This window comes from Centruroides vittatus, unplaced genomic scaffold (genome assembly GCF_030686945.1).
Source record: "Centruroides vittatus isolate TY-2023 unplaced genomic scaffold, ASM3068694v2 contig_683, whole genome shotgun sequence".
NCBI classification, from domain to species: Eukaryota; Metazoa; Arthropoda; class Arachnida; order Scorpiones; family Buthidae; genus Centruroides; species Centruroides vittatus.
Window position 1 is genome coordinate 126,280 of NW_027122430.1, and position 25,773 is coordinate 152,052.

Below are 25,773 nucleotides of genomic sequence, written 5' to 3' on the forward strand. Positions count from 1 at the left end.
AGTCGTGGAAACATGTGCAGCTTTGTACGAGACCTTGAAATATATATTTGAAGTGCCAACATCAAAGGAACATTGGATGGCTATTTCCAAGCAGTTTCAAGATCGGTGGAATGTGCCCCATTGTTTGGGAGCCCATTGTGATGGGTGGAATGTGCCCCATTGTTTGGGAGCACATTGTGATGAGGAAGCCCATCAACAGTGGTTCTCATTATCATAATTACAAAGGAACAGAATCCATTGTTCTTTTAGCAGTTGTGGATGCAAATTACATATTTCGGTAAGTTGATAAGCAGAAGGTAAGAAACAAGTCTATTCTTGACTTCAAATGCATTGTTAACAATAACATGTATATCAAAATAGAATACAAGTGATAATAATTAGTAGATTTTTAATTAATTTAATTATACCAAGGGATAAAAGAATTTTCTTTATTTTGATTTTCTACATATGTTGATGTTGGCACACAAGGTAGGATCAGCGATGGAGGTGTGTGGAACAAATGCAAATTGAAGGAGCTTTTAGATGTAAATGCTCTTGACATACCTCCAGCTCATCCGCTTCCAGGTCAAGACATATGCACTCCATATGTCTTCTTAGCCGACGATGCTTTTGGCTTGAAACCATATATCCTCAAACCCTATGGTGGAAATGATTTGACTCTGGAAGAACGGATATGTAATTACAGGTAAGCATTCAGTGGCTAATGCATGTATTATACCAGTAGGAAAAGGTTGATGGTATAAAAATAAAACCTGTGATCTTGGAAAATTGATAGAGCAATAGTTGGATTAAACATATCTTTTAATTGTTTTTAGAATTTCATGTGGCCGCCAAGTAGTGGAGACAGCTTTCGGAATTTTTGCGAACAGACTACGGGTGTTTCTAAATCCCATACTGTTGCAGCCAGACAAAGTGCGCACATTAGTACTTGCTGGTTGTGCGCTTCACAACTTTTTAAGGAGCCATGAAAGCACGGTATCATGGCCAGTTGATTATGTGGACAGAGAAGATGTGGAAACAGGTATCACTGTGCCTGGTGCATGGAGGAGTGAGATTCCTGTACAGCCTGGGACAGATATACATCTTCCACAAGTGGCCACCACCTACTCCAACTTTTACAGCTCAGAGGCGAAAGTTGTGAGAAACAACTTCAAAGAATTCTTCATGTCTGATGTCGGTGCAGTTTACTGGCAACATCGTTTTGTGTAGATATTATGTACAATTGAGAGAATTAAAAATAATATAATAAAACAAACATTTATTGCTTTAACAATTGGTCCTTGATTGTTTGTAATATTTGAACAAAATGCCCTGTATTTCATATTTTGCTTCTTCCCGCAAGTCTTCACTAATTTTCATTAAGCTGAGGGCGACGTGGTTACCGAAATTTTGTTCTACACATGCTGGGGGGTTGCTGGGCTTATTTGCCAGGTAGTCTACTGCCCTTTTATACAGCTCAGAATTAAGAGAGGATGACACATGGGATGTCTTCTGTCGCTTTCTTTTATTCTCTTGCCCGCCAACTGTAACTTCATCATCTGTCGGATGGGGACTAGACCACTGGCTGTTTGTCGATGGCATTACTGAATGACTTCCTGAGTTCATTGAGTCATGGCTACTTGCTGGTGTATTTGGCTCCATGCGTTGATTTATGGTGAAAGATAGCTCTTGGAACTCACTTGCTTCAGTGCACATCAAGTCTTCTCTTTCTTCTGTAACTATGGGTTGACTACACTTGTTCTGAAATCAAAACCAGCACTGCATTAAGGCACGTGCACTACATCTTGTAGTGTATATGTCTAATGACCATGTTAGAATGTGATATTCGTACATCAAATCATCCATAACTGGTACAAGGCGACAATCAGTGTTCTAGGTAAGCAACTATACTGTTGCCACCATCATATCACACATTTACGTAGCCTACATTATGTTCGCACTTGCACTTTCAAGGGAGGTGTTGAGGCTGATGGTATCCTCACTTTTGTCTGCCTGCAAGGAGTCCCTCAGGTAATCCATCTGGTTGAAGTGCAGAAATTTGATTTTGTGCACATTATTGATGCCCACTCCAGATGACTTTGATTTTTGCAGCTTTGACAGTTCCCTCTTGTATGCATCCTTCATATTTTTGAATTTTTGGCTAAGGATCTTGTTTGCTGCAAATTATAATGGAAATGTTGAAGTTGTTATTTTCACTTTGCTAGACAATCAGTTTGTTAATTGGGATATGACTGAATAGATTATAGCCTATTACATCATACACATTTATGTAAGCATGTAATTTGGAAATGCTGCTATCACTGTGACAAACATGCCTTATGTATGCAAGATACCATATAGGCTATAATTTATTTCTGACATCTTCTAAACATAATTGCAGTAATTTTAAATTACAGTCTGTTACAAAAGTATAGGAACACCATAAATTTTGTGTTTTCTCAAAATGTATTTTGAAATTATTACTGGAAATATTATTAGTTATTTTTTTTATCATTAAATTATTTTATCAGGTTTTTTACATTTCATAAAGCAGCATACATTTTTTCCCACAAATATTCATTTTTTGATGTGTTACAAAAGTATCGGTACACCACTTAAAAGTCTCTTTAATTATTATTATAATAAATTAATTTTTAAGTTATCACAACTAAGGTGAGATGTCATCATTTTTAACTGTCATGGTAACTTTTTTGAATGTTTCATTGAATGTTATATAAACATTTTCAACAATTCCTCATAGAACTGTACTTCAGGAGCATGAAATACATCAAATTTATTATTTGAGTGGTTCAGGCAAGTCTGAGGCAAATTCCTGCAGCTGTAAATAGATCTACGAATGCTATTTGAAATGTTGTCTAACAAGGTAAAAATTATGGGCATAAATGTTTAGCATTTAGGAGATGAGAGCCAAGTTTTGAAGCTTATAACTAATAAATACATGTCAACAAGGCAAGCTGCTGCTGAATTACCAGTAGATGTATCTCCTGCAACTGTTTGGAGAACTTTAAAAAACAATGACAACATAAAACATTTTAAAATGAAGTTGAAACTATCTTTAACTGCCAAACAGAAATCAATGCATTTAAACTGGGCTAAAGACGAGATGGGATGGACTGAATGGCAAGAAATAATGTTTAGTGATGAGAGGAAGTTTAATTTAGATGGCTCTGATGCGTTTTCATATTGTTGGAATGGTTTAAGAAGAGAAAGCAAAGTTAAAATAAGCCGGCAACAAGGGGGTGAGTATGTAATGATTTTGAGTGGTTTTGGATGGGGAGGTAAAACTGATTTAATATTTGTTGACAAAAATATGAACTCAAAAAAATATCAAAAATTATTGTATAATAATATGATTACATTTGGTGCATTAATTGCAGGTTTCAACAAGCTAATGCTCCCATTCATGCCTCAATGTAAACAAAATATTCATTTAAAAAAGAATATACAGTAGAGCGTCAGTAAGTGGAATGGCCGGAAAGTGGAACGATTTTCAGTCGGACTGTGTCGTGCTGAATCGAATGTTTTTGATACTAAATTTACTTCTAAAGTATAATTTTCATGTTTTTTATATTCTTTAATATATTTATTTTGTTTGTACAAAATGCAGAAATAATTTTTAACGATACGATAGCCTCGATGATTATTATAAAAATTTTCGTTAGGCTTAAAATCGACGAAAATTCAACACGAAGCGACACGCAACGGAGAAAAATTCAGCAGGAAGCGATACGCAACAGAGAAAAATTTGAACATCGGACAGGTTAATGTATTTTTTCGTACAAAGTCGGAAACTGGAACAAATCATTAACTGGAAGGACCCCAGTCCCCAATTGGTTCCACTTATCGACGCTCTACTGTATTGAAGTAATTGACTGGCCTTCAAGTAGTCCAGATTTAAATCACATTGGAAATTTATGGGGGATTTTAGCAGACATTATTTATCAAAAAGGGAAACAATGTGAATGTGTAAATCAATCAAAGATTGCAATGATAGATGCGTGGATGAAAATAAAGATGAATAATTAAAACAATTAATAAACTCCATGCCTAACAGAATTTTTCAAGTAATTGTAGCCAATGGAGGTGAAACCCAATATTCAAAGTGTTAAAAATATATTTAAAAATTAATTTTATGTGATTTTAGAAATTGTACCTATACTTTTATAACAAGTAAAAAGTGAAAAACTGAAATAACTTCTATTATATTGCTGTTAAAAAATAAAAAGCTTTGAAAATGATATTTTTGTAATTGTTTTAAAACTTATAAAACAGTTTTCTATTAAAAAAATTTAAATAGATTTAAAAAAAACAAAATTTGTGGTGTTCCTATACTTTTGTAACAGACTGTATTGAATTACTAATTGAGCAAATTAGACTAAATTGTATTACTAATATTAGCCCACAACAAATAAAACAGTCTACTTACAAGTGATGTTGATTCCATGATCAGAAGCTAAAAGCTCTCTTAACTGTGTCAGTGTGGAATCCCTCTTGTTTTTTTTGTAATAATCCTCATGACGTGGATTCCACAGATGTATATTGGCTATAGAACAAAGATTTTATTATAACCTATACTTGTAATCAGTCAGTTTTCGTTCCGAACTTTGAAACGTGAGAAAAACATGCCTACTAGTTACGCCTAACTAGGCTTAACTAGCCGAAAACTATTTATATACAAAGTTTATATTATTTTCTTTTCAATACTGAATGTATTAATCATGTAATTTACTTACATCGATAAAATTCTATAATTTCTTTTTCGACATATGGCATGTTTATACAGTCATCCATTTTTCCCTGCTCTCTCTTGCTAGCGTAACTGCTTTCGTTGTTGAATTCTGTGAACAGCGAAAGTACTCTCGTATCACCACTCTAGCAAATGAAAAACCACGTGAGCAAGAAGAGAGGGGCGGAGCCTTTGACGTCATCGGTTGTGCTAGGGCATGTTTGCTAGCATTTTACTCTCACAAAGTGCTAGTTTGCGGCGGCTCTTAAGAGGAGTAAAATTTATGTACAATACAGGGAAATTTTGTTCAAACCACTGATGTACAGAATCTCGTAATTCACTTCGTCCATGCATCGATTGAATTTATAGGTAGTATGATAACTTTTTTATTTTTCGTTTCTGGTCCAAGAGTAGGAAAAGTGACCGAAAGCAGGGGAAAAAGTAAGTAGCAAATTTACGTTTTAAAAATGTTTTAGTTTTAAAAAAGTTTAAATATAGGCGCGTTTAGGTTATTGTCGACAGTCACCATCTTGTTTGCACATTTGCGTGTGCAAACAAGATGGCAACCGGAAGCGCCGCCATTTTGTATACCTAGGCTCACATTAACCAATATTTTTTATGTCCATTGACAATATAATTTTGAAGTTATGTTAATTACGGTTTTAGCTTATTTAAAACAAGGATAAATCTTTATTTTTTTAAAATATTATTTTATAGTTTACATTGTTTAATTTGAGTTATGTGTGTGCCTCTTCCAGAATGTCTAATGGTCAAAGAAAGCTGTCTGGTTCCTGTACAAAAAAAAGCTGGAAAAGGAAGTCTAAAGGCAAAGACAAGCGTTAAAAAATTATATCCAGAGTTGTACCAAAACAAATGACGACTCTGAAAATCCAACATCAAGTCTGGTTATAAAAGAAAATACATAATCATCAGAGGATGATGATGACAAACAAATGGACGAACTTTCTAAGTCAATTGGAACAGACGACACTGAATCTATCATCACCAGATGAAAGCATTGAAAAAACTGACACCCACAGAAAGCGTTCTAATAACTTTGAGTACAGATCCAGCATTGTGGCCAAGAGTTGTAGTAAGAGAAGGTTCACCTAAACCATTGCATAATTACAAATTTCCTTCCAATGACACTGGTCGGCATTTTAGCGTAAATTATTTTACACAAATTTTAAGCAATGGAGAGCAAGTTTTACGAGACTGGCTAGTGTATTCTCTTTCAAAAAACTGCATTTACTGCTTCTGTTGCAAAATTTTTGGCTGTATAGTTAGTTCTCTTTCAAAGGAGGGTTTTAAAAGTTGGAAGTGCCTCGGCAAAACTTTAAAACGGCATGAAATTTCCAAAAATCATGGCTAGAAATGAACCTATGGTTAAAGTGTTGTAAAACTGTAGATGCGGCCTCTCAAAGAATTATTAATGCAGAAACAAATCATTAGAACAAGGTACTTCTAAAAATCGTAGCAATTAATAAAATGCTTGGTAAAAGTGGTCTGGCTTTTCAAGGTACAAGCGACAAGTTGTTTGAGTATAAAAATGGTAATTTCTTAAAAATAGTTGAGTTGCTATTTGAATTTGATCCCATTATGGAAGAGCACGTCCGTAGAGTGCTAAAAAACAGAAGAGACTAAAGCTCACTATCTCAGGAAAAATATACAAAACACGATAACAGATCTGCTGCATCAAAGTGTAAAGTCTCATATTATTGATGAAATAAAAAAATCAAAATATTTTTCCATAATTTTAGACTGTACTCCTGACATTAGTAAGGTAGAGCAAATGACTCTTGTAATCAGATATGTTTCAATAAATAAATTAGATGCTGACATTGAAATTAAAATTAATGAAAGCATTTTAGACTTCTTACCAGTTGAAAGATCCACAGGAAAACAAATGTCTGATATTATAATTAGAGAATTTAATGACTCGGGTTTAAATTTGCAGGATATATGAGAGGGCAGGGATACAACAACGGGTCCAATATGAAGGGCGATATAGCAGGAGTGCAATCTAGAATTAAACAATATAATTCACAAGCATTCTATGTTCTGTGTAGTAGCCACTCTCTCAATCTTCTTGTTAATGATATGGCAAAAGCATCCTTGAAAGTCGCTAATTTCCTCAACACGGTCCAAAAAACATATTTATTTTTTTCGGCATCTACTTTTTGACCGGCAATACTTTTAAAATATGTTCAAGGTTTAACTTTGAAACCATTAAATGACACTAGATGGGAGAGTAGGACAGCGACCTTAAAGCCTTTGAGATTTCATTTGGGAGATGTATACAATGCCTTGCTAAGCATTTATGAAAACCAAGAGATTGATAATTTAATAAGAGACGAGGCCTCGGGTTTATTAAATTGTATTAAAGAATTTAAGTTTTTGTGTTCATTAGTTATTTGGCATAAAATACTAAATTCCATTAATCCAATAAGAAAGTTGATGCAAACAAAAGATTTTTGATCTAGCCTTTGCACTTGATCTTTTACAAAACTACAAAATATTTTTTAAGAATCTTCGATCGGATTTGTCCTTCAATGAAACTATTATTGATGCAAAAGAACTTGCTACCAAAATTGATGTGGAGGCTAATTTTGGATCAACAATAACACGACACCACATCAGAAGAAGGAAAAGGAACTTATACGAAGCACGAGATGAACCCATCAAAGATCCAAAAGAAAAATATAAAATAGATTTTTTTTTTATTTTACAATCGATCAAGCACTAAATGAACTAGATGCTAGATTTGAACAACTTAGTAATCATAGTAACTATTTTCAATTCTTATATAATATATACGATTTAAATATCATGCCCAAAGAAATGCTACTAAAACACTGTAAGAATTTATAATGCATTTTAACTGATAATGATTCTGTTGACATAAATGGAGTAGAATTAGCAGAGAAAATTTCAGCAGTATCTGCATTTTTGGGCAAAAAAGAAAGCCTAAGCAATGTACTGAGCTTAATTACAAAGTTAAATTTTGCCCTAAATCTTACTATTGCTTTAAGAATATTGCTAATGATATCGATAACTGTAGGAAGTGGTGAAAGGAGTTTCTCTGAGTTAAAATTAATTAAGAACTTTTATGTTTGACTACTACACAAAATCGTCTTAATGGTTTGGCCATGTTGGCAATTCAGCATGAAATTGCTGATCAAGTAAATTTAAAAGATGCAATAAAACAGTAAGGGAAAAAAAAAAGATTTTTGTGATTTTAGCTGAGTTGATGTTACCTTGTTTTATTTTCAAAATAATGGCATTTTGATTGTTTGTGCAATAATACATTTTTAATAGCATTTAAAAATGTAAAAAATTATATGGTTAGCAATTTGTTGCTGCTAGGTACAGATATTTCTTAATTAATTTCTACTGTTTTGTACTGCTTGATTATCAATGTTATATGTTTCTTTCTAAATATATGCTTTTATTAATATTTAAATAAAATTACAGTAGAGAGTCGTAAATTGGAACCCCAATAATCGGAACAATTTTCAGTCGGACTGTGTCGTGCTGAATTGAACATTTTTGATACTAGATTTACTTCTAAAGTATCATTTTCATGTTTTTATATTCTTCAATATATTTATTTTGTTTGTACAAAATGAAGAAATAATTTTTAACAATACGATAGCCTCGATTATTATTATAAAAATTTTCGTTAGGCTTAAAATCGACGAAAATTCAACACGAAGCGACACGCAACGGAGAAAAATTTGAAGATTGGACAGGTTAATGTATTTTTTCATACATAATTGGTAATCGGAACAAATCACTAATCTGAACAACCCCAGTCCCCAATTGATTCCGATTAATAACTCTCTACTGTATATATAGCGTTTAGCCCAAAATATGTGCGGAAATACGGTATTACAGAACCACCTGTTTTGAACGGCCACCTATCTAAAAGACCACTTTTTGAAGGAATCGTGGGTGGTTGCCATTGACAGGTTTTACTGTATATTAATAAGGAAAAGAATTCTACACTAATCACTTTTACAAACTTATTATTTACTGATCGAAATTTAGCATGTTAGGCCTAAAGTCAAATGTCCCGTCAAAGTTGAATCTTCTGTATTCAAATATCTGATTTTCAGAATATATTAATGTGAAAATATCTTTAAGTTAGGAAACACTAAACGTGTAATGTTAATAGATATCATATTACTAATAAAAATTATCACATCAATCACATAAAATCAATTACAAAATAACTTAGAAAAATTAAAAATTACATTTGGATTCCTCTCTTGTCTATCACCATAATAACTCCTTTCATGAAATCTTTCTTCGTCACTGAAATACCTGTATCTTTCTCTCTCTCGGTAGTGATTGATTCCCGTTGTATCTGTCAGTATATCTGCTTCTTCTGCTATCATAGTCTCTCTGGTATCTACTTTCATGAAAATTTGTATAGTTTGGTCTGAAATTTCTTTGTCTCGTTCTATCAGAGTTTCTATGTCTTGTATCAAATTTGTCATCACTGTATCGATATTCTTTCCTTGTTTCTTTAAATCTATTCTTTTCGTGTCTATTTGATTCATTATTGCTGTCTGTTTTGATCTGTTCTCGATCCCAATATCTTCAATGAGCACGAGAATCAAAAATATTTTCTGATTTTTCTGGACTGCTGTCTCTTGAAATTTTTCTATCACCCTTCTTGTGTTTTTGTTTTTTGTGCTTTTCGTTATAACCAGGAGAGGGCAATTTTTCCTGAAATAATATTTCATAAAATCAATGTTAATAAATTAATACTATTCAGAAAATTAATTAAATAGTAATTAATCAATTTTAAAAGTCTAGTACACATTAACTATTATATAAGAAAATGGTTTCATGCAAATAGATTTTCCTTAACCCCTTATATTTTCATTCTGTATGTGTATGTATCTATTTAGTTCCTTTAAATGTAATCATTTATTCTTTTCATGTTAAAATTACATTATTATAAGAAATCTTTCATTAAATTTACATGACATTTAGAGATAACTAAATAAATATAATTAAAACAACAGTTTTATACAAATTGATTTCATTTAGGATGTAAATAACCTTGTGTAGAACTTAAATTTTGTGTTTTCTTTGTGATTCCATACTGAACTTTCGATTTAAAAATCTCATCTAAGTAAATGATTAATTATAACTTTCTTTTATTTTTGTTTTGAAAACATTAAATGAATGCATGTTATTGTAAAGTGTTTTAGTATTTTTTAGTGAATTTACCTGTATAAAACATTCAAACGAAGGCTCATAAACTCAAACACACACACACGCACATATATATATATATATATATATGTGCGTGTGTGTGTGTGTGTGTATGTGAGAAACCTTGCTTAATGAGCACCTGGAACAACGAGTATTTGGCATAACGAGCAAAGCAAATTGTAAAAATTTGCCTCGCTTAACAAGAGATGTTTTGCATAATGAGTGATGAGGAGAGGGAAAGTCCTGAATTGTGCGCATGCAGTATGCTCCATCAGTCTGTGTTTAGCACTTGTTCCGCAATCATCTTAGTGTCGCGCGTGATCACATATTTTTCCAAACTTGTGTTCACATGTATTACATCAACAGACATCAACAACCATAGCCCATTATATAATAAACACGCCAAACAATATGCCAAATTCTTGAGTCATTAAATTTAATGACCGATTCCAAATTAAATTTTAGAAATATCTGAATTAAAAATTAACTATTTATAATTATTAAATTTAATATGAGATGGAATCATAACTGTCTACCTCTAGTCAAATTAATTAATTTCTAATATTTACTTATAGCCTTTACATAACCCAAGAATTTGGCATACTGTTTGGAATGTTTATCAAACATATTAGCTGTGATTTTCTTTTGTTTTTGCAAATTGAATTCTCATTCCAGGATGGTTCCAGGATCATTCCTGATGATGACTAACACTCCTTAACAGTGGATATGGTACAATTTTTTTTTTCAATAAACGTTAGTACATAAAACATTTGAGCATTTTTTTTGGCAAGGAACGCATTATCGTATCTTACATTAATTTCTATGGGAGAAATTGTTTCGCTTAACAAGTGTTTTGCATTACGAGCAAGACTCTGGAACGAATTACTCTCGTTAAGCAAGGTTCCACTGTATATAGATCTTGATCAAAATGCCAAGACATTTGCATTTTGCAACACCACAAAGCAGCTGTTTGATAAAAAGTGCAAAAATTGTATCAGTATGTCATTCTTGACATTTATAAGAAATTTACACTTGTGGCCAGCTAACCTTATGACCCAATGATATGTTTTATGGTAAAGCATTGCATTAATTGTTTCACACCATTTTCAAGAATTCTAGACGCATTCTAGAATTGTCTTCCTCCTAATCTACCAAGGTCAAGATACCTTGATAGGCTTTGCTTTGTGTTCAATTTTGTTTTTTTACTAATTTCTGCAATTATCCATCTATCATCATTAGTGATTCCACCCATTAAATCAATGTTTTATGCCAAAATTATAATTACTTTTTTAACATATGTTCTTCATAATGATCAAAATAATTTTTTTTACATAATATTTTTAAAAAAATCTTTTTTATTGTTTATAGTTTATAAATAAATCAAGGTAATATAACATTTCAAGCAAAATATTTAAGTTTACTTATACTAGGTCATATTACTAAAAGTCTGTATTAGTTTTCTAATGTTTCTCTGCTTTACAATATGAAAGTAATTATATTATTTGTGAGATATCTTGTAATTTTTAATGTATTTTAAAACATTTTTTTCAAATACTATGATATAATTCAGTGTTAGTTCATAGTAATTGGCAACTTAGATGTAATGCTATCTTGTCATTGACTAGTAAAAATAAATTCATTTATTATACAATACTTCAAAAAGTGAAAAAAAATGAAATATATCACCACTATAAAACAAATGTTTTTAATATATACAAAAATTAATAATTTTCAGTAGGAATTAAAGAAGTGTAGATCAAAATTTTGCATCACTGTTAGAAATTCGCTCCACCCCGAACTTTCTTTTGAATAGTTACAGCAGGAAAACTGCTTATCCTAGTCTTTGTATATAAAAAGCAGAAGTAAGTAAATATAAATGATAGGAGGAAATAGTTTTGAAATGTGGTTTTTGCCTGTTATTCCATTGTAAATAGATAATGTAAATACAGTTTCAAAATAAGGAATTTTTGAAAAATATATTTTATGAATAAATTCTACACTATAAATATAAATTTTGGAGAGCATAAATACTCAAAACATGCATTTCTTGTTAAAATATATTTTTTTGCTTGATTCTTTTGTCAATAATAATATAATTAAATGTTCAAAAATATTTTTATAATTAGTGTTTTTTAAATGAGGTACTGAAATATGCATCTGATAATCTAGATTTAAAAAATTAGGAAAAAGTTGATATTTCTAATTCCAATGTGATAAAACAATTATATAATATAAAAATAATTACTTTATGACGACGATTATCTGAATCCTTATCACTGGTTTGGTAGCATACCACTTGTTTTTTGGACCTGTAATATAAAAACACTTTTAGAATGTCATCTGTACAACTGCTATCCTATTCCATAGAAGAAATTTATTATTATTACATATCAATAATATTTAATATATATTTTTAAATAACATTAATTTTTATAGCTGGGACTTATCTTGCTACAAAAATATGAGCAAGGTCTATAAGTTTCTAATAATCTTATTGCCGTTAGCATAAAAACATATAGTTATATCTAAAAGCAATACTTCCCACCATTTATAATCATACTCCAGGTAAGAGAACTTCAAAAAATTTCATTATTTTCAATTCAATTCAATCTTTATTAGTCATAAAAGGCTTCCACCTGTTACAAAGAGGGTAGTTTGATTTCACAATTTATCAATTTTTTACACAAAAATTAGTTCTTTGTATCTTTATATTCTAACTTATGCTTCACATTTAGTATATTCCTTTTTACACCTGTTATAAAACACTTCAAGTGTACTTGGTTTTTCTCATACAATATCTCATTATCTTAGCATAACAAAGACCTTATCATCTTTTATTAAACTTATATTTATGGTTAATACATTTACTTTGTATATTAATTTAATCCTGTTATAACAATTTAATTTTTACAACTTTTGATATTTATTTCTGTTTTTTTAAGATTCTTGCACATAATTATATAATTTATGTATTATGTCTATCTTTCCTCTACCAAAAAGCTTCGTACATATCTCTTTCATTAGCACGACCCGATAGTGTATACATATTAGTTTTTTGAGTTATGTTACTTGTTTCTTTACAATCACATAATATATGAAACTTCATTATTATAATTTTACATCTTAGACAACTGGATTATTATTTTAAGAAACTATAAAAATAACAATAATGACTACAGTAGAGAGTCGAAAATCGGAATCAATTGGAGACTGGGGTGGTTCAGATTAGTCATTTGTTCCGATTACCAATTATGTACGAAAAAATATATTAACCTGTCCGATGTTCAAATTTTTCTCCGTTGCGTGTCACTTCGTGTTGAATTTTTTGTCGATTTTAAGCCTAACGAAAATTTTTATAATAATAATCGAGGATATCGTATCGTTAAAAATTATTTCTGCATTTTGTACAAACAAAATAAATATATTGAGGAATATAAAAACATGAAAATGATACTTTAGAAGTAAATCTAGTATCAAAAACGTTCGATTCAGCACGACACAGTCCGACTGAAAATCGTTCCGATTACCGGCGATTCCGATTACCGACTCTCTACTGTATTTCTAAACTAAATAAATAAATCAACACTACACAACTGTAAAACATGTCTTGTGAAAACTTTGATAAGCATCAAACAATTATTTTGCAAAATTATTACATTAATGAAACAAAATTCAATTTATCATAGTTTGATTTTAAGTGTGTTAAGCTTATTCAGAAATTCTATTACAAATGACATTGATTTTGTAAGAATATTTTTAAAATGTAGATAAACAAAACCAAATGATGAGTTAATGAAGAATATATGAGTGGATGGTCTAGTTAAAGATGATTACATAGAGACCTTCCAACTTACCTGTCTGTCTTTAGTTACATCTATGTAGTGATGATTTAATGTACATTATGTGAGAAATTCTTATACTGTGTCAACAAATGACTCAAATTTCATGAACAATAATTTGAAAAGTTATTACATATCTTACAGCTTAAATAAATATAATTTGATATTTTGATGAACATAATTTTACCTTACAAGTTATGTAAAATAACTTGTAAGGCAAAATTTTACCTTATGTAAAATTTTTGCTTACATAATTACAGAATTATTTCATAAAATTAAATCTTTTAAGAAATTTTACTCTGATACTTATTACAAGTTATTCAAGTTTAAATTGAAAATAATCACTTCTGATCATTAAAATTAATTGCTGCAATTATTGATTTTTTTCACATTCATAAAGATTTAAACTTTAAAATTGCAGAAAACAAAACTTTTAATATGAATATAAAATTAAAGGCAAAGTTTTTAAATACCTCAATTCATTAAATCTTAGATTTAAGCTGATTGCATGACTCTGTACAAAGTAAGAAGAATAGTACAATGTTAAAATAACCGAAAGAGTCCAAGACTTATTTAATATTAACCATTTTTCAGGACGAACATCCCTTCATGAATGTTTAAACACTTTTGAATAGCATAAATATAAATAAACATAGTAAGAAAGTATATATTCTTTATTTTTTGGGCTCTCCAGAACGAATTAATCAAATTCCCATAAAAACCTATGGTAAATAAATAATCGGTTAATGAACAATTCGAATAGCGAACAAAGTCTTAGAATGGATTATGTTTGTTAACCAATCATCCATTGCATTCCATCCTGAGATTTTCATTTTTCCTTTTACAAGAATAGTTTTAACATTTTTATTCTCTAATAAACTCTTTATGATATATTTAAAATCATGTAAAAATTAACAAAAATATAAAAGAAAAAGACCAATATTTCTGGAAATATAATACTGAAATTCATAAAGTGTTATTCAGTTGACAAGCTCATTTGCACCCGCTTTCTATCTTTGCTTATCTGCAGAAATTCAAATTAAATATTCTTTCTTTCTTTACATTACTCATGTTTGACATTACATTTACTTCCTTGTTCTCTAAAATGATGATTTCAAGACTTTCAACAAAGACTATCCTAAATTTAATTAGACAGTAAACTAAGTCCAAAATTATAAATACAGTAGAGCATCGATTATCCGACTCAATTGGGGACTGGGGTTGGTCGGATAACCGAAAAGTATGAAAAAATACATTATTAGCATAGTATATTAGTATATCCCATGTATTTAGTATATTAGTATATCGCTATTAACCTACTTCGCGTTGAATTTTCATCCATGTTAAGCCTAACAAATTTTTTTAAAAATAATAATCGTCGCTATTGTATCGTTAAAAATTATTTCTTTATTTTGCACAAAATAAATACAAAAATAAAGAAAATAGAAAATTAAGCCTGGTTTAAATATTGGCCTCCTTTTCATGGTCGAGCCAGTGTTGCCAGCTAAAACACGCAAAAATTTAACAAAAATAATATTAAAGCAGCCAAGACATAGCCAAATATTGGAGCTGCATATCACTAGCGGACATTTGAATTTGCTGACTAGGAACGCGGTCGGTTAACCGATGCGACGGTTGATCGGGGGTCGGATAAGCAATGCTCTACTGTAAATCAATGATAACAGATTCATCCAATGTTATCATTTAATTACTATACAGGGAAATTTTGATATTTTCTCCTTTTGTTGTCCAAGCTTATTTAAATTATTCTTATAATTTTTATTGCAAAATTTTATAAGGATTTATTCTTCTTAGATCATTTACAATAATTTAGGGTGAAGCACATTTAAATATGAAGGGTTTGCACATTTCAATAAACCATATTTATAAATTTTTGTTACTTAAAATAAATCTATTTAATAATCTGTTATGCAAAAAAATTTTGTAGTTTAGCATTTTATATACGATTTATTATTTTGTAATATTTAGAAACAAAAAATTTTTTTCTTAACTTATAATAGCATTATCTGTTATGTAAAGTATTCCTATCAAAATCTTCTATTTCATCTGTCAAGATTACATTTTGTAACTTGATATTAACAAAAATTTATTTTGCTTACTTATTTTGAACAGATTTCATCATTTCTTCCATTCTTTTTTGCATATATTCTTTTAAAAATTCATCATTCATTAATTCTTGAAGTTACTTCTCTATTTCTTCTTCCTTCTATTTTGCTTGTTCATCATCCAACTAAATATAAAATATTCATGCATTAGTAATCATCAAAACACATTTTAATACAGAAGTGTTTATTATCTTCGACACTTTTGAATCTACCCAATTTTATCATCAAACGACCATAACAATTAAGCAGAACAAATCTATCTTATATCCAATAGCTAGAGGGGGCGGCGGAGGCGGCCCGCATCAAGTGTCACCCGTTTAGGAGTGACATCCGACCGTGAAATAATAAAAACTTAAACAAACAATCACAATATTTTTCAATGATGAATCACTTAGGCTTAAAGCCATTTTAACCAAGTTAGCTATATTAAATAATTTAATTTATTAATTGTGATTATTTATAAATGCACATAAGCTAGGAAATAAATAATTACTCCAGATTGAAATGTTTACACGGAGCACTTATGCAATCACTACACTTTTGCGAATTTTTATAGGTGGCAATACTGATGTATGGTTCTGATTTATTTTGTAAATCTAAACTTATATGTCGCAACATTGCATATTCCATATAGCATTCAAGTTGCTCAAGTGCAAAGATAATACGATTCAATAGTGTTTTATAAAAGGGTGACACCACAATATCCGCACCAAGTGCCACCCGTGCTAGCTACACCGCTGCTTATATCGAATATCAGAATCAAGTACATAATTTTCAATGCATTTGAAAATTCTCGTACAAGATATGAAACTAATTAATAGTATAAAATTCCAAAGTAATTAAAATTTTCACTGAAAGTGAAAAAGTACATATAAATTATAAAAAATTTTTGATAGACTTTAACAGTTAGATATGTAATGTGAAAATAGGGTTTTAAATCAGTTGTGAAAAGTCTTAAAAACCACTAATAGCAAACCTCAGATTAAAATTTTCTTTTCACTTATATGAAGTATATTACTATTTTTCTTATATACATTAAAAGTTAAATAAAATAAATTTTGCAAACATATTTTGTTATTTTTTAACTACTCAAATTCAATTTTAACCCACCTTCAGAAAAAATTCAGCAACAAGTTGCTTAACTTTCCTGCCAACATTTGGTGATGCTTCTGTTATCATATTTTATTAAAAAACTTTTTATATTTTTAACTATTATAAAATGGCAAAAGCTTAATTTTGAGAGTAGGGATGGGTTTTATAAAAAATTTTAAATGTTAATAACAAGTAAAATTGTCATTAAGTCTGACTTACTGGAGATACACATTACCCCTTTATCTCCCCACTCTTTTTAATCACCAAAATTTAATAGCATCGATCCTCCTAATACACAAACCTCCTTACAAAATTTCAGAATGAAAAGCACAGGAGTTAAGCTTCAAAGAGGCTGAACGAAATCGTGACACACACATCCATACATCCTAAAATCCATACATAAAGAAAAACCTCCAAATTTTTTTTCATTTCTCAATGTTTGAAGGTGTCCTGAACCCAAAAATATAAAAATCTTGGAGGTAAGGGTTTGTCATTGCTCATAAATGTAACACTATTTTACTATCAATATAATGATCCTGTAAATGGTCAGGATCTTATTAGAATGACTTTTCAAAACATGAATTAACAAACTGGAAACAAGAAAATATATGCCTTACTATTTTTAAATCAAAATAACATTTATTGTACTGTACATATAAATAGTGCATACAGTAAATAAATAAAATTTTATTAGTGAATTAAGTAGAAAAAAATTACAATACTTAAAACCAATACAATTTCTTCCAAGATTGGATGATAGATTCCAATAGTAACAACAAACTTTATGCATTTTTGATGAACCTATTAACTGTCATTTCACTGTTTATTTCTTTTCATTTTTCACATGTAATTTAATTTTTAAAAACAAATCTGCAGAATGATATTTTTCTTTACCATTTGAATCAATTTTTCAAATTACTTCAAATAATGTAATTTTAAAGAGTATTTTTCTTTATGTAAGCATAAAATAGCTTGACATAATCAACATCTTCCTACCAGTATCAAAAAATATTGGGAAAATTTGGTATATTATGTTTTTTGATAGGTCTCCTAAATGTTGCTATAAAACAAGTCTACTGTATAATTATTCAACAATAACAAAATTACATTATATTAGATTATATTTAATAAATTGTTTACTAACCATATGAGAAAAAATGAAAATGTGTAATTACGACTTAATGAGAATAGTACAATGCTAAAATAACTGAAGGAGTACATGATTATTTCAGATTAAATGTTTTTGGGACCAAACTGAAACATCCAATCAGATTTTACAGACTTAGAATGAAAATGTCAGAGAGCTATTCAAAAGTCTTTAAACATTGATGAAGGGATGTTCGTCCTGAAAAATCGTTAATATCAAATAAGTCTTAGACTCTTTCGGTTATTTTAACATTGTACTATTCTTCTTACTTTGTACAGAGTCATGCAATCAGCTTAAATCTAAGATTTAATGAATTGAGGTATTTAAAAACTTTGCCTTTAATTTTATATTCATATTAAAAGTTTTGTTTTCTGCAATTTTAAAGTTTAAATCTTTTATGAATGTGAAAGAAATGAATTCAATAATTGCAGCAATTAATTTTAATGATCAGAAGTGATTATTTTCAATTTGAATTTGAATAACTTCTAATAAGTATCAGAGTAAAATTTCTTAAAGATTTAATTTTATGAAATAATTATGTAAGCAAAAATTTTACATATTCTACTTTAAATATAATACAAACTTTTACAAGAAATATTATAATTTCAATTTACTTACATTTGATCTGCATGTTAATGATAGCTTCTTGAAGAGTTTTTCTAACTTATCTCTTTCTTGTTCATCTCTTTTTTTATTTTCTAATTGTTTGTATCTCTGCCAATCTTTAATCACACCTTAAGGCCCTGTCTTTATAAAATTAATTAAATTAACAATATTAGATATTATTTAGCAAGAAAACTTTCATATTAACAACATCAAATGATAAAATAAGTATTAAAAAACAAATTAGTTAAGAAATTTATCAACTTCAGTTCATTATAATATTTAGCTCTAGTTTCTATCTTTTTACTCTTTTAACCTTTCCAGTAGAAATATCTAGCATTAACATACCAAATATTAAATCTTTGCTTTATTGAACTTCTTGCCTTCAATAAAATCTGTTATCATCTTTATATTTACAACAATTATATAAATCTTCTATGAACTGTTTTCTAAACATCACTATTCTATTGAACATACACTATTGTATCAAAACTAATTAGACACTCATATTTGCAAATTGAATCAAGCATTAATCATATTTTAATTGCATACCACATGTTCTAAATTGTACAATATAAAACATGGATAGTTGCCATTCATTATTTACATGCCACTCATAATAGATTCAGGTCCTTTGAGAGTCTAAATGTGGAATCATTGGTTCTCAGATTAGTAGTTTGTCTACTTGTGGCACTTCCACTAAATGAAAGTTTTTCAGATTAACAGTGTTTTGTAATCACCACATAGAGAGAGACGAATGAGGATAAAAAAATTATGCAAACTGCCCATCATCTGTTGAGAGTCCTGACTGTCCATTTGCAGGAGGAATGGAGGAAAACACCACATGAGATGTATCAGAAGTTAGTGGAAAGTATGCCACACAAAAGTTTTAGCATTTTGTTTTTGATCAGGTATCCAATTTCTTTTGGTAGGATAGTGTATGTACATTTAACTTATTCAACAGTATATTTTTATTTAATTATATGTGATATGTATCATATTGATAAATGCATCTCACATGTACTGTTCATACATGATTCAGTAGGAAATAATAGTAACGGTATAAAATATACTATAATAATAAGTGTACTTGTATTTAACGACTGAATCGTAGTAACAGTACCTGTGTTTTTCTTAATGCTATTATGTATTTGCTCCAAAAACATAATAAAAATATTTTTATAAATACTCTGAAAAAACTAATTATTGTTCAATAGGAAATCAAATAAAAAGTAAACATTTTTTACAGCTGTAGCAACAAATTATGAAATTAAAAATTTGGTAAAATTTTTCATATACAAATATGAATTTTATTGTTGTTGTTTAAAACAAACTTTATTAAAGATGCACTCATCTTTTAAGATCATTATATAGCATCATCTGCAAAGAGTATTTCATTTATAAGAAATATTTATATGATTTCATGATGTAATTTTCATAAGATTAATTGAAAGAAAACTTTGCAATTTTTAACTTGATTTATCTTCTAGTATATTGGCTATATCCAAATCTCATCAAATCTCTTCAGTATAATGATCATATCAGTTCAGATAAACTTTGCTGATAACAAACATTCAATTTAAATTCTTTTTCAACATTTAAAATGCCTTCAAAATGACATTATGAATAACATTATTCATCAATCCTGAAACAAAATTCTTTAAATTTATATTATATAATAATAATAATAATAATTAATATATTCCTAAATATAGAAGAAAAAATACTTTTAAAACTAACATTTGTTGAAGAATCTTCCCATTCACTATAATCTGAAGAATTAAATTTAGCTGTTCTAATTAAAGTTGTTTCATCTTCATTATCATCAATTTCTTCATCACTACTACAATAATAATGTAATTTCTCACCAAGTAATTTGTTATCAAGGGTAGCCATTTTTATGATAATCTGTTAATAATATAATAATAAATATAATAATATAAATATAAATGATATAATAATATAAATAAAACAACAAAACACTCAAAAGCACATATATAATGCATTTAATGTAAATATATAATCTATTTATTTTAATAAAATAATATAGAAACTTTAATTTGTTAAAGTTACACATAAAGTATATAAGTTCTGATTCTAGGTTATAATATGTCTCGAACAATATTATGATAGACAGATAAAGTTTATTTACACTATTTAATGTTTTTCAAGTCCATTTAACTCATCTTCAAATACAACTTTCAAAGAAACTCAATTTTTAAAGAGATACTGTTGAGCTGAATGGACTTAAAGCAGGTTTAATACCATATGTAAATGTTAACATAATAATGTTTCAGAAATTATAAATAAATATAAAAATCTCTTAAAAGTAAGTATTAATTATTATATATAATTTATTATCAAATTGAACCATTATAATTGATTTAGATAAAGTCTTAGTATACATTAATTTTAATATAAACTGTTTCTATCGGTATAAGTTAGTAAAACTACATATTCTAGTCCTTTTCTGTTTTTAGAACTTGTGTATTAGTTCTCTCGCTTATAAAATTTGGTTTTAATATTCTTACCAAGTGTCAGTTGTAATATTAAATAGGAATTTCTTAAACATTGGACTGATAAAAGACATAAAATTTTTCAATTATTCAAATTATCATTGGTATGAAATAAATCAATCAAAAGCACTATATATTTTAAGAAAAAATTTTAATAGCTCAGCACATAAAACATTGATAGATATATCTATTAACAAGAAACTTACTTTTTAACTTTTTACTGTTGTAAGTTGAAATAAGTTGTATAAGTTTACTGTTAACAAATATCTCAGTTGTCATAAATATTCTAGATAAGTAATAATTAGCCTTTAAAAAATAAAAAGTTTATAAATTATTTTATATTTCGCATTAATACAACATTATTAAATCTAATTAAAAATTAGTGTTAATCCTACATTTTATTCATTTAAGGAATAGTTAGTTTTAAAATTAATTCAATTTATGTCTAATATTCAACTAATTCCTTGTTAGAATTTTATAAAGATAAGCAGCAATAAAGAATTTGCTGATTATCTTTATATAATGTCATTCAGAAAATGTCAGTAGGACTTATGGAGCAGATTCTATGGTATATTTGGAAAAAGAAAAATTCCATATGAACATGGATCCTATTGTCAGTAATTAAACAGATACAGGTTTGCAAATAAAGAAATTGCATAATATGTGTTTTAGTAAGCAGAAAACAGATCCAATAACATATAATAAGCAAGTCACTCCCAACAACCTTTGAAAAAACCAGTGATAGTTAATTGAAAACAATAATATAATAAGCAACATGTTTTTCAAAATGAATTTAATAAACAAAGCAGAAGTGTAACATTGGTTTTACAGAAAATGTTCAAATCATAATCTGCCAACCTTAATGCACATAGCAGACAGGAGGAGAATGCAACATCAGCCGGTACTCAGAATGTACGGTACATATTTAAAATGTAATAAGATAAACTGTCAGCAAACAAGATAGCCTTTATCAAACTATTGTAATTAATAATCACATAGCATGTGTCTGTTCCAAGTGATAAAAGCTGTCCAAGTTGTTTTTACACTTAAATTCAAATACCATTAAATATATCAGATATTCATGTAGTATTTTTTCCTTCAAATATATGATAGGATCGGGCATTTATACATGCTTAATAAATACATTGCTTGATGATTCCTATGTTCTTAGTTGCATGGGTGCTATATTTATAATGCTATCTTTTAATCCCTCTAATCCTATTATCAGATTGATTCTTCTCTCAGTAAATTTTGGTTTGCTGTGAGAATGATAAATCATGGCAGAATAATTAATAAGACGCAGGCAATTACAAGAGCCCAGGAAAAGAAGACAGATGGCAGAGATTAAAAAGCAGAGACAGACACGAGACCTGACAAGGGAGGATAGAATCAGAAACAATTACATAAGAAAAACAGTCAAGATGGGTCCTAAAAGTAAAGAGATGAAGGAAAGTAGATTAAGATGGGATTTGGAAAGGTGGAGAGAAGTGAAGACGGTTAATATTACCCTAGGTATCGAGATGGCGGCGCTTCTGGTAATGTCGACGGCATAGGTGTTTATAAATGAATTGTAGATGGCGCTTATCATACTGACGTTTTCGTATGTAAATTTTCTTCGGAAATTTCCATTCGGAAAATATAAGGAATAATGCAAATTTTGAGTTTGGTTATGGTGTAGACAGACGGTACATGTTGTTATCTTTTCGAATGGTGTTGGTGTTTTTTTAAATATTGTGCAATTTTCTTTTTTCTTTTTTTAAAGTTAACGAGTAGGAAAATTTGGTCAATGGTTTTTACTATTTATCTGTCGTCCGGAAAAATGTCGGAAGACAAAATTATTTGATAATTATTAGCATTCTATGCCGTTTTAGTTTTTCAGTAAATGGCTTTCGACTGTTCGTGCTCCTGGCGGATCTCCCGGAGGTTAGTGATTCATCCGTTACTGTTCGTTACCTAGGTGATGTCGTATAGTAATTCGAGGCTGTGCTGTTGTGCGATCGAAGCAGCGACGACGAGGTGAGCAAGCACCGCAGGTGCCACCCGCCAAGGTGTCACTGCCTCTCGCAGCCGAAGCGGCGAGCGAAGCAAACCGCAAGGCTGCAGTTCCCCGTAGGTGTAAACTTATACTTAAATTCCAGGCAAATCTTATTCGAACAACCGATGTATTCAATCTCGTAATTCACTACGTCCAGTTATCAAGGATTTTCAGGTATTTTAGTGACTTATTTATTTTTCGCCTCCAGTCCAAAAGTAGGAAATGAAATGAAAAGCACAGGAAAAAGTAAGTAGAAAATTTACGTTTTAATAATGTTTTAGTTTAAAAAATTTTTTAAATATAGGCACGTTTTGGTTATTGTCGACGGTCGCCATCTTGTTTGCACATGTACGCCTTCAAACAAGATGGCGACCGGAAGCGCCGCCATCTCGATACCTAGGGTAACATTAACCGTGAAGAATATGTCGAAAAGAGGATTTGGATGTTGGAAGTGATAGGTTGGAGGAAGAGGGAAGATCAAAGCTGAGATGGAGAGAGAAGGTGGCACAGAATTTGGAAGAAAGGATGTTCTAAACAGAAAGTGGAGAAAACTGATTAAAGATGGGAGTGCTGACCCCATATAAACATAGAAAAAAGCTTGAACAAAGAAGATGGCAGGCCTTTGGTAGGTAAAGTTACTTTTAGGTTATTTTATATATCTTTATGTAATTCATGTAAAAGCAGCTTCTAAAGCATACAAACCATTAAATACTTCAGCTTAATGTGTCAAAGTGACTGTAATCACTACATGTATGAAATATTTGCACTTTCTTGACAAATTAAATAATTAATAAATTTATTTTCACAAACCATTATTAACTGCTTGAAATTGTATTAAATTAACCAATTTTACTGAATAAACAACATATTATAAATAAATCACTACCTTGTTACATATCCAATAATTTTGGTTCTGTTGATTTGTAAACGATACGTATCCATCTGGCGGCAAAAAATTCAAATTAGTGATTCGAAATAAAATTATTTAAACTAAATCTGAAATAACATAATTTAATTGCAAATAAAATAATAATTATAAAAAAATTGTATTTTAAATAATTTCTAAGTGTTTTATTTAACGAGATAATCTGCGTTTTTTTTTTTTTTTTTTTTTTTTTTTTTTTTGTTAACACTTTCCTCTCCCATTTAATCTTTCTATGGTGTCTGTAGGCAGACATTAATAGATCCCGATTTCAAATCTTCAGCCACTCCGAAGAGTCGCGATCACGAAGTTCGCTTCAACGCCGAACACCGTACATTGCTCGATCGCCAGATAGAATTACTAGAGATTAATATCTCCTAACCCTAGCCCGGCACATAAATACCTGCTAGTTTTATATTATTACCCAAAAATTTCTTGAAACAGCTGACTACCCATCGATTTTGAAGCGCTTGCTTACGGTAAAACTACAATAAAAACCAGTGAGCACCACGAGTGCATTGGGCACAAGTCCGAATCGCTTTCCTTATTTTGTGTATCTCTATTTCTGTACAACTTAGTACTTGTGCTACTTCAGCGAGAAACTTATTAAATTTGGCCCCTACATTGACTTTGGTGTGTACATTTTTTAACCAAACTATGGTTCGGCATCTTGGAAAAACCATACTTTTCTACAGGGATGGGGAAAACAATCGGCGGAAACAACAAATAGACTCCGGACTCCCATAAAAAAAATTCGCTTCCTCTACTCCGGACTCTGACTCTCCATCCCTGCTTATCTGTCTAATACCTAATTATAACTAACACTTCGTACCCGCGCTCGAAATCAGTTCGAGCACGTTACATAGCGTTAAAAAGAAAATGAGCTTTTGGGCGCTGGGAAAAAAATTCTTTTTTTGAATTTTCGGATGTTTTCTGTTCCCAAATTTTTTGAAAAATTTTTATTGCCATTTTAATTAACCTTTAATGACGCGCGATTAACGCTTAATTGTTTTTTTATGGGATTTTTTTATGGAACTTAATTCATCCTTCTAAAGTTCTAGTGTGCCGATTTTACTTCGGTAAAGTTATTTAAAGCTATTTTCTGATGTCAAAAACAACATCCAATAGTTTTTTAATTTTTTTAATTAATATATTTTATTATATATACGTTTAATTAAGTCGGGGGGTCGGAAATTTCAATTAAAATCGTAATTTTAAAAAAATATTTAGAAATATACCGTCATCTAGTATTCACCCTACTTTTTACCCTACTCCTCCCGAGACGTTTATGAGAATGTCCCGCGAAAGACGACACCAGCTGTTCTCAAGGTCATCCAGCTGTGTAAACAATGACTCATTGGTGTCAGATTTCGCGCAAAGGCGAGACAAAGAAAATTGTACTTTAAAGCTTTTTCTTCAAAATTAACACATTTCTTTAATTTTTTTTCGTTTTTATGTTTAATTACATTAAAATTAATAATTAATTTAAAAAAGTAGGAAAAAGGGGGCTAAATATTATTGATGAATCACACACCTTA

The 25,773-nt window shown here is 29.7% G+C and overlaps 1 protein-coding gene across 1 annotated transcript in view; it reads right to left on the reverse strand.

The window, feature by feature from the left end:
- Positions 1 to 24,245, reverse strand: part of LOC136980269 (uncharacterized) — a 42,324-nt gene extending 18,079 nt beyond the window's left edge. The window contains exons 1-6 of the mRNA XM_067276355.1: positions 24,200 to 24,245; positions 20,503 to 20,670; positions 18,778 to 18,906; positions 15,915 to 16,045; positions 12,201 to 12,264; positions 8,983 to 9,460 (exon numbers count right to left, since the gene is read on the reverse strand). Of these exons, the coding sequence (XP_067132456.1) occupies positions 8,983 to 9,291 (309 nt within the window). The 5' untranslated portion in view covers positions 9,292 to 9,460; positions 12,201 to 12,264; positions 15,915 to 16,045; ... (1 more) ...; positions 20,503 to 20,670; positions 24,200 to 24,245. The remainder of the gene's footprint in view (positions 1 to 8,982; positions 9,461 to 12,200; positions 12,265 to 15,914; positions 16,046 to 18,777; positions 18,907 to 20,502; positions 20,671 to 24,199) is intronic.
- Between the last annotated feature and the right edge of the window lie 1,528 nt (positions 24,246 to 25,773).